Here is a 10194-nt window from a genome sequence, read left to right on the forward strand (position 1 = left end):
TCCCACTTGAGGACACTGGCCCATATCCCTCCAAATCCTTCCTACTCATGTACTGCCCAAGTGCCTTTTAAATGTCATAAGTGTAGCCACCTCATCCTCTGGCAGATTATTCAATATATGCACCATCCTCCATGTGAAACTGTTTCCCCTCAGGTCCATTTTAAATCTACCCCCCCCCCCCCCCCCACCACATGCAAACACAAGGAGCTTCGACCTTCAATGCTCGGACCTTGAATGCTACATTGAACCTTGTGTTGTTCAGGTGTTGTTTATAAATGTATCTGGGTGGATTTGCAATGTTGCCTATAATTATTCAGCATTGTCATTACAATCTGAGTTTCAGTTTCTATTCCCACTCAGGAAATAAGATGAAACTAAAACGGAACTGTCAGGCATAAGATTCAGAACACTTTTAGATTGATTCAACCTGTGAATGCACTGCACCAGCTGAGAAAGGAATACAAAGTGTTTTCCATCCAAGCAACATAATAAGGTAAGAAACATTCCTACTGTGTCTAAGTTTACCTGCAGATTATTAATGGTTTACTGAAAATTGATTGAACAACTCAGAATGGTAACATCGGCTGGCACGGTAGTTTAGTTTAGAGATACAATATGGAAACAGGCCCTTTGACCCTCCGAGTCCACATCACTCATTCGCACGTTTGAGAGTCAAGAGTGTTTTATTGTCATTGTCATTGAGGATCAAGGTGAAGAAGAAGAATATTAGATAATCTGAACCATTCCTAATTGGTGATTGAGGTGAATTTGCTGGTTGAATTTATACTGTACTTCTAGGGAAACGGATTTGATTTCTAGTTTGTTTTTCCTATGAAATGGAAGTTTGCTCTCATTATTAAATTCCTGCTGCTTTTGTCGAAATTTTGCTGAGTATTACAATTGTAAGAAATTGTAACATTCTTGAGCAGAGTGAACAATTAGTTTTAGTGTACATTGAAACAGAAACATGAATCCATTCTTGATACCTGAGTAATTGCAAGTTTCTACCTCCTTAGATACTGCCTGACCTGCTGAGTAATTCCAGGTTTTTACTGTCTTTGTTATAGACATTGACATAGAACAGTACATCACAGTAACAGGAACTTCAACCCACGATGTATGTGCCAAACATGATGCCTACTTAAATTATGCTCAGAGTAAATGCCTCAGAGAAGGCAGCACTGCTTAGAACAGCACAGTGGTGCAGCTGGTAGAGCTGCTGCCTCACAGTGTCAGAGGTTTCCTCCCACATCACCAAAGATGTGCGGGTTTGCAGGTTAATTGGGCCCTGTAAATTGCTCCTCGTGTGTAGGCAGTGGATGCGAATGTAGGATAACAGAACTAGTGTGCAAGGATGATCAATGGTTGGCGTGGATGTAGTGAGCTGAAGGTTCTATTTCCATGCTATAGGTCTAAACTCTCAACTAATTCCTTTTTCTGCACATGCTCCATATCTCCACATTCCCTACATATTCACAGGTCTAACAAAAAACCTCTGAAATGCCACTATCATATCTGCTTCCATCACCAGCCCTGGTATATTGCAGGCACTGACTACTCTCTGTGTATAAACCAGACCTTACATCTCCTTTAAACATTCTTCCCCTCACATCATAGCTGTGCCCTCCAGGATTTGGTATTTCCACCCTGGACCAATGGTTCTGACTATTTACCTTATCTACTGTATACCTGATAATTTTTTTAACTTCTATCGTCAGCCCTCAACCTCCTGCATTGCAGAGAAGAATCCAATTTTGTCCAAACTCTGCAACTAATACCATCAAATCTTGGCAACCCGCATGTAAACCCCTTCTGCACCCTGTCCAATGCCTCAACATCCTTCCTGTAATGAGGGGAACAGAATAGCAATAATGCTTCTAATGCAGCCTAACCAAAGTTTTACAAAGTTGTAACATGACTTCCTGACTTTGTTATTCAACAAGACTAAGATGGACCCTTTGGGTCCCATTGTCCCATGGGATTCCTGGTCCCCAACACAATATTCCACCGCTCATGCATAGACCCCAACTGTGCATGCGCGGCTGACGGATTCCCGTTGCAATGCCTCTGATCCCCCCCCCCACCCCCACATCCCCCCCACTCTGCCCCTTGCCCTTCCCACCCACGCACTCACTACATCCCCCCTCAACCCTCCCATCCACTCTTAGTGGCTCTCGAGCAGGGCAGCCATTTCCTCCCATTGGGTTCCCATTGTGATGTAGAACAAGCAGGTATTACAGCGCAGGTGCAGCTGATGGGCACAGCAAGTGGAAAAGGGATGTATTAAAGCTTAAAATGTGAATAGCACTTAAAATATAACAACAAGTTAAACGTTAAAGATGAGTTCATGTTGAGTCTCTTGTTGTGTTCTGCAGCCGGGGGAGGGGGACAGCTTCAGGCAGGGGCTGTCAGGGGCCGGTGGGGGGAGTGTCCTGCAGCCAGGGGAGGGGTACAGCTTCAGGCGGGGTCTGTCGGAGGCCATGTAGTGCTGTTGTGGCCAACCGCTGCCCACCCCTGTCACTGCCGTGGACTACCTCTGCCACAGCCAACCGCTGCCGCTGCCTACCCCTGCTGCTGCCATGGCTTGCTGCTGCCGCTGCTGGTCCCTATCACTGGCACTGCCTCTTGTGGGGGCTGTCGGGGGCCGGGGGGGGGGGTGGGAGGGCATCCTGCAGCTGGGGGAGGTGGACGGCTTGAGGTGGGGGCTGTCGATGACCGGTAGGGTGGGGGGAAGCGCCGGCAGCCTGGGGAGGGTATGGCTTCAGGAGGGGGCTGGTGGGGGGAAGCGTCCTGCAGCGGGGGAGGGGGACGGATTCAGGCATGTGGTGTCAGGGGCCGGTGGGCGGGGAGAGCATCCTGCAGCTGGGGAGGGGGACGGCTTCATGCGGGGTCTGTTGGGTGGCGGTGGGGGGAGAGTCCTGCAGCTAGGGACGGGACTGGCTTTCTGGAGGGCTGGTACATGTTTTGAGGGCTGGAGGGAATGGTTTCCAAAGGACTAGTACGGATATTGTGGGCCGAATGGTCTGCAGCTGGGATCGACAACGGCTTCTGATGGGCCTGTCGAGGGCCGCTGTTGGGGGGCGGAGGAGAGCTCTACCGTGGCCTTCCGCTGCCATGACCTGTCGCTGCCCTGGCCTACCACTGCCGCTACCCATCGGCTTCAGGCAGCTTGGGACGGGGACAGCTCCCGGCCCCAGCCTCACGCAGCGGCTCCCGGATCCACTCAATGTCTCCTGGTTCATCGTGGTGGTCCCCACAGACGCAGCCCCCACACACTCTCCACACTCTGCTCACTCTGCTCCTACACCTTTGTTCACCTCGCTGCCGGTGATTGACAGCGGGCGCCAGAAGGGGCGTCGCCATCCCGGTGAATGACAGGAGAGAAGACCAAACTGCTGACAGAAGATGAGACCAATCTGCACATGCGCAGTTTTTATGATTTTTAAACCTTAATGAATTTTGTAATATTCCACCGATCGGAACAAAACTTGGTGCACGCAGTGCGGGAGAATGGCGATTAAGGTGGCGATGAATCGTAGCGCTATCGGGAACAGTTTTTGCTCAACTGTAGAAACAATACAAACCAGAAGAGGACAAGATGAGAATTTTCATTATGTATATAGAAATAATAGAATATAGATAGATAGATAGAAGATAGATAAAAGATGCCATGACTGATGAAGACTTTGACCATGCTATCCACCTACGTTGCCACTTTCTGGAATTTAAATGTAAAGATTCCTCCTCAGACTCCGTCATCCTCTGATGACAAGTGTAATATTCCTCTTATCCGTGTGCAGTCTTACCTTCTTCTTAATTACCCTCTTGTCTTTAATGTATAGGATAGATAGGAAAGGTTTAGAGGGATATGGACCAAAACGTTCAAGCATAAAGGAGGGAATTTCTGGATGTAGGCAAGGTACTGAATGAGCACTTTGGTACCAAATGAGCTCTATGGGGCTTTGGTGAAGCTACATTTGAAGTACCGCATGCTATTCTGGTTCCCCTGATACAGGAACGATGTACTGTTGCAGTTACTCTTGCACTGTTAGCAGCAGGCAATGTTGGGGAAGTTAAAGCCACCCACTATGACACCAACCTTGCATTTAAACCTCTGTATAATATGTCTACAAATCTGTTCCTCTGGGTGATCAGGATGCCTATAGTACTATCCCATCATAATGACTGCACCTTCCTTATTGTTTACCTCAACCACATTTCCTCAGTGGATGTATTCTCCAATGGGTCCTCCCTGTGTACAGCTGTGACATTCTACCTTATTAGTAGTGCATCTCCTCCACCTCCTTTACCTCCCTCTCTATCATGTCTAAAACATCAAAACCTTGAAGTATTAAACTGCCAGTCCTGTCCCTTTCACAACCAAGCAACTATAATGTTGTAATGGTCACAACATCATCGTTCTATACAGGCTCCAGGCTGATTCAGGCTCTAAGGTCAACGTCTATTTCCAAAATACTACTTGCATTGAAATAAACTCAGCTCAGCCCCTCAGCCTCACCATGTTCATTAACCTGTCCCTGATTGTCCTTTCTTTGGGACTAACTTTTCATAACCTCCATCTTCCCATTAGTCTCTCCACTTGCTGACCTGCTGCTCCATTTCCCACCTCACCGACACTCGAGTTTAAATTCCATCGAGTAGCACTAGAATAATTTCCTATGAGATATTGGGTTCCTACCAGTTCAGGAGAAACTAATCCTTCTTGTATGGGTCTCACCCACCCTTAAAGGGGGCCCAATGATGAATATACCTGACACACTCCCTCCTGCACGAGCTCCTTAGCCATGTATTGAACTGTACTATCTTTCTATTTCTTGCCTCATTAGCACGTGGTATGGGTAGTAATTTGAGATAACAACATGGCTGGTGTAGACAGAACCTTTTTCCCAGGATGGAAATGTCCAACACTACGGCATGGCTATACGGTGAGAGGGGGATCCTGGACAACCTGGAGGTCCTACACTTAACCTACTACCCCACTCCCAAAATTGCAGGACCTCATCTCCCTTCCTAAATATGTCATTGCCATCAACATGGACAATCAACTCTGGGGACTTACCCTCCCCTCTCAGAATATCCAATGTTCTCTCCCAGTCATCATTGACTCTAGCATCAGGGAGGCAACACACCATCCCAGAGTCTTGCCTGGAGACTGCTTCAATTCAATTAGAAAATAAGCAAATGCAGCTTGTGTAATGTGCTGACTACAGTACATTCAGAAAGTATTCTGACCCCTTCACTTTTCCCACATTTTGTTAGGTTACAGCCTTACTTTAAAATGAATTCAGTTATTTTTCTTATCATCAATCTACACACAATACCCCGTGATAAAAAAGCAAAAACAGGTGTTTAGAAATGTTGGCAAAGTAATTCAAATAAATAACTGAAATATCACATTTACATCAGTATTCAGACCCTTTGCTATGACACTCAAAATTGAGCTTAGGTTCATCCTGTTTCCATTGATTATCCTTGAGATGTTTCTAAAAGCTGATTGGAGTCCACCAGCGGTAAATTAAATTGATTGGACATAATTTGGAAAGGCACACACCTCTCTATATAAGGTCCCACAGTTGACTGTGCATGTCAGAGCAAAATGAATTGTCCATAGACCTCCGAGACAGGATTGTGTTCAGACACAGATCTGGGGAAGAGTATAAAACAATTTATGCAGCAGTGCAGGTCCCGAAGAGCACAGTGGCCTCCATCATTCGTAAATGGAAGAACTTTGGAACCACCAGGACTCTTCATAGAGCTGGCCGCCCGGCCAAACTGAGCAATCGGGGGAGAAGGGCCTTGGTCAGGGAGGTGACCAAGAACCCAATGGTCACTGACAGAGCTCCAGAGTTCCTCTGTGGAGATGGGAGTAATTACCAGAAGGACAACTATATCTGCAGCACTCCACCGATCAGGCCTTTATGGTAGAGTGGCCAGATGGAAGCCACTACTCAGTGAAAGGCACATGATAGCCCGCTTGGAGTTTGCCAAAAGGCTTGAGAAACAAGATTCTCTGGTCTGATGAAACCAAGATTGAATGCTTTGGCCTGAATGCCAAGGGTCACGTCTGGAGGAAACCAGGCACCGCTCATCACCTGGACAATACCTTACCTATGGTGAAGCATGGTGGTGGCAGCATCATGCTGTGGGGATGTTTTTCAGCGGCAGGAACTGAGAGACTAGTCAGGATCAAGGGAAAGATGAACGGAGCAAAGTACAGAGAGATCCTTGATGAAAACCCAGAGCGTTCTGGACCTCAGACTGGGTCGGAGGTTCACCATCCGCCAGGACAACAACTCTAAGCACACAGCCAAGACAACGCAGGAGTGACTTAGTGATAAGTCTGTGAATGTCCTTGAGTGGCCCAGCCAGAGCCCAGACTTGAACCCGATCTAACATCTCTCGAGGGACCTGAAAATAGTTGTTCATTGATGCCCCTGAGAGAACTTGATAGGATCTGCAGAGAAGAATAGTAAAAATTACCCAAATGCAAGTGTGCCAAGCTTGTCGTGTCATACCCAAGAAGACTTGAAGGCTGTAATCGCAGCCGAAGATGCCTCAACAAAGCACTAAGTAAAGGGTCTGAATATTTATGTAAATGTGATATTTCAGTTATTTATTTTTAATTACTTTGCAAAAATTTCTAAACACCTGTTTTCGCTTATTTATTATGGGGTTTTGTGTGAAGATTGATGATAAAAAAAATAATAATTTAATCAATTTTATAATGAGGCTGTAACGTAACAAAATGTGGAAAAAGTGAAGGGGTCTGAATACTTTCTGAATGCACTATGTTTGTGAGATTGAAGGACAGACCTGCTTCAGGTGGTCTGACGGAATTTGATGAATTTTCTTCTCTTGCAGCAGCAGAATGGGAGATTTGTTGAAAGAGAAGCTCGATCAGCTTCAGTGTCACTTCACGTGGAGCCCACAGAAGGAGACCATTGACCTGGATGATATGATGTACAGATTACAAGATGCCATAATCTTTGCAAATAAATATCAAGCCGCATCCTACAACCAACTCGCTTTTGTAAACTACCTGCAAGGCAACAGTGAGGAAGCTATTCAAAACTTAAAGGAAGCTGAAAAGATTCTGAGGGAGAACCACAAAGATGCATTTGAAAGAAACAGCATCATCACCTATGGAAACTATGCCTGGGTGCATTACCACATGGGACAACTGGCCAAGGCCCAGTCCTACCTCGACAAGCTGGAGATGATATGTAAACCGCTCACTGATGGTCCCCGCTATACAGCAATGTTACCTGAAGTGTATGGGGAGAAGGGATGGTCATTGTTGAGTTCTGCTGCTCCATATTATGAGGAGGCTGTGGAATGTTTTGAGAAAGCTCTGGAGGAAGATCCCAATAATACGGAGTGGATCATGGGCAAAGCAACTGTTCTGTCCCGTCTGGAATCATTTTCTGGAACCCCAGAGAGTCATGAATGGAGTCAGTCAGTGAAGTATCTGCGGCGTGTACTGGAGCTAGATCCAGATGATTCAATGGCCATGGTGCTGCTGGCCTTAAAATTGAAAAGACTCAGTAGAAAGGAAGAAGCAAATGAATTAGTTGAGCAAGCATTGCAGAAGTCCAGTAATGATCCATACGTGCTTCGCTATTCAGCAAAATTTTACAGAGAGGAAGGAGCAGTGGAGAAAGCAATCGATCTATTGAAGCAAGCATTAGAATTAATTCCACACTCGTGCTTCATGCACCACCAAATTGGAATGTGTTATAGAGTGAAACTGAAAAAGCTTGGTGTTAGACATTCTCGCAGCCCCGCAACTCAGCAGGAAACTGAGTTGATCAATAAATGTAAATATCACTTTGGAAAAGCCTCTGAGGGCCGTCCAAGGACAGCTATTCGACCAAAGTTGGACTTTGCAGATATTTGCATAAGAAGTGGAGAGTATTCTAAGGCAGAGGAGATCTACAATAATCTGGTGAAATTGGAGGACATCCGTCCAGGAAACGTACAGCAGATATGTTTAGGGGCTGGGTCATTCGAACTGTATCAGAAACGATCAGAATCAAGTGCCATCAGCCTATTTCTGAAAGGGGTGAATATTGAATATGATTCAGGAGAACGGAAAAAGTGTAAGGAACAATTGGAGAAGTGGGCAGATAAAAAACTTTGCTATGCTCCACATGACAGCAGAGCTCTTAGTGTGAGAGGGTTACTGTATAAGATGCGTGGGCACAAGTCCAAGGCTATTGAATACTTAGAAAAGGCCTTGGAGATGGATCATGAGAATGAAGAATATCTGAGTGCTCTTTCAGAATTACGTCTTAGTGATTGAGCACCACAAGGATGCTTATAATATGCACCAATTTCACCTGATCTAAGGAGAGGTTTGGTGATGTGTGTGTTTTACTGATTATATTCTGATAGCATCTTCTTTGAATGAAGGCTCTACTTATGTGTGTGAAGTTTTCAAAAATGATCTTGTGTTTCATTTAAACATTAAAAAAAAAATTATTCTACTTTAAAAAATAATAACACCTCAAGCAAACCAATCAAATGGAATTTAGTTGTGTAAGTGTGGAATTTGTGTTTAGTGTGGAAAGATGGGAATTGGTAAATTGAAGCACGTGGAACCAGATATCGTAGAGGCTCCTGGCAAGTTTCCTCATCTCAGTCTTTCATTTTAATCATTTACTCTTTATTATTTCTTGTTTCTCAATGCACAATTATAACTTTGGCATGATTTAATTTTCAGGATCATTATAAGATGTCCTACATTGACATGTCTATTAATTAAAGCTTCAAAGCAGAGATTGGTTCTGCCACAACCAAATCGAAGGACACAAATAACAGATCCTTTCAAGTGTGCATCCTGCTACAGGGAGTGACGGAGGAAAGGCTGGGGAGGGCTCTGTTGGGGAGGGGAGGGTACCAGGATAATTAATGGGATTTCAAGAGATTATATTATTGACAAAGGAAAGATTCAAGTTGACATTATCAGGCATAATAATTAATAATCAAGGACAATGTAGCAACAAAACTCTAATCCAATTTGAAAATACCAACGGATTGGTAATGAAACCAGAAATTAGAAGTGATTAATGGAAAGATGAACCCTTCCACGTGGTCATCCCCAACAGTGTGGATATAGCCAGATGGCATTCCTGTAATACTTTGTACTATAATGACTATAATACTTTATACTCTGTAACTTTGGCCAGAAACGTGGCGACTATTTGTGTACTTTGTGTATTGTATGCTAAATAAAAATTTTTACTGCACCCAAGTACATGTGACAATAAAGTATCATTGAATTATTGAATCGTTCAACCCTCTGTGTAAAACACCGTGCCCCGCATATTTATATTAGAAGCAATTTATTTCTAATTCTTGCCCCATTCCTGCTGCCTGACCTGATTGTTTCCAGCATTCTCCACTTCTTACGCACGGCATAACTAGTTGTGAATAATTGAAAAAAGTGCAATAGTAGAACACAAAAATACATGAAACTCAGAGCAGGAATGGAAACCTGGCCCTTCTGACATGCTCCAACATTCCAAATGACCATGACGGATCTGTGCTGGCCTTATCTCCTCTTCTGTAGTAAGTCCCCATCAAATCAAGTCCAGATTATTGTCAAATGCACAATTCCAGTGAGGTCCAGGTACGATGACAAGTTTGCAATCAGCAGCATCACAGGCACACAAACTCAGACAACACCCAAACACCTTAAATTATACATAAACTCTGCAAGATAGCAAAATGAAAAAGACGAAAATAAATCAAAGACATTAGTGCAAAACACTATTGGGAAACAAATCCATGGCAGCGCAAGAGGTCCATAGTGTTCCTTAGTTGGGGTCGGATTCAGATTGTGCAGATTGGTTCAAGAATTGGGAAAGTAGCTGTTCCTGAAACCAGTCGTGTTGGACCTCATGCTCCTTCTTCCCGCCCGATGGTTGATATGACAAAGGACAAGAGTGTCTGTTTATCATATGCCCCAGATAGAACAATTACATTCTTACTTGCAGCAGTACAACAGAATACGTCAACATAGTACACTGTAAACAATATAAAGAACAAGATATATATATTATACACATGCACTGCACAGTTTTAATTTTTATATTTTGTACACACACACACACACACACACACACACACACACACACACACACACACACACACACACACACACACACACAC

General features: G+C 44.4%; 1 protein-coding gene across 1 annotated transcript; it reads left to right on the top strand.

Moving 5' to 3' along the window:
• The first annotated feature begins 393 nt into the window (after positions 1–393).
• On the top strand, positions 394–8464 carry LOC116980970 (interferon-induced protein with tetratricopeptide repeats 5-like). Its single transcript, XM_033033540.1, has 2 exons — positions 394–493; positions 6883–8464. Exon 2 carries the CDS (start codon positions 6890–6892, stop codon positions 8321–8323), a length of 1434 nt encoding a protein of 477 aa, XP_032889431.1. The 5' UTR covers positions 394–493; positions 6883–6889; the 3' UTR covers positions 8324–8464.
• Positions 8465–10194: the final 1730 nt, after the last annotated feature.

Source organism: Amblyraja radiata, chromosome 15 (assembly GCF_010909765.2).
Source record: "Amblyraja radiata isolate CabotCenter1 chromosome 15, sAmbRad1.1.pri, whole genome shotgun sequence".
NCBI lineage: Eukaryota > Metazoa > Chordata > Chondrichthyes > Rajiformes > Rajidae > Amblyraja > Amblyraja radiata.

Excerpts from the sequence above, each read along its gene's own strand:
- LOC116980970 (XM_033033540.1), top strand. The coding sequence starts at position 6,890 with ATGGGAGATTTGTTGAAAGAGAAGCTCGATCAGCTTCAGTGTCACTTC.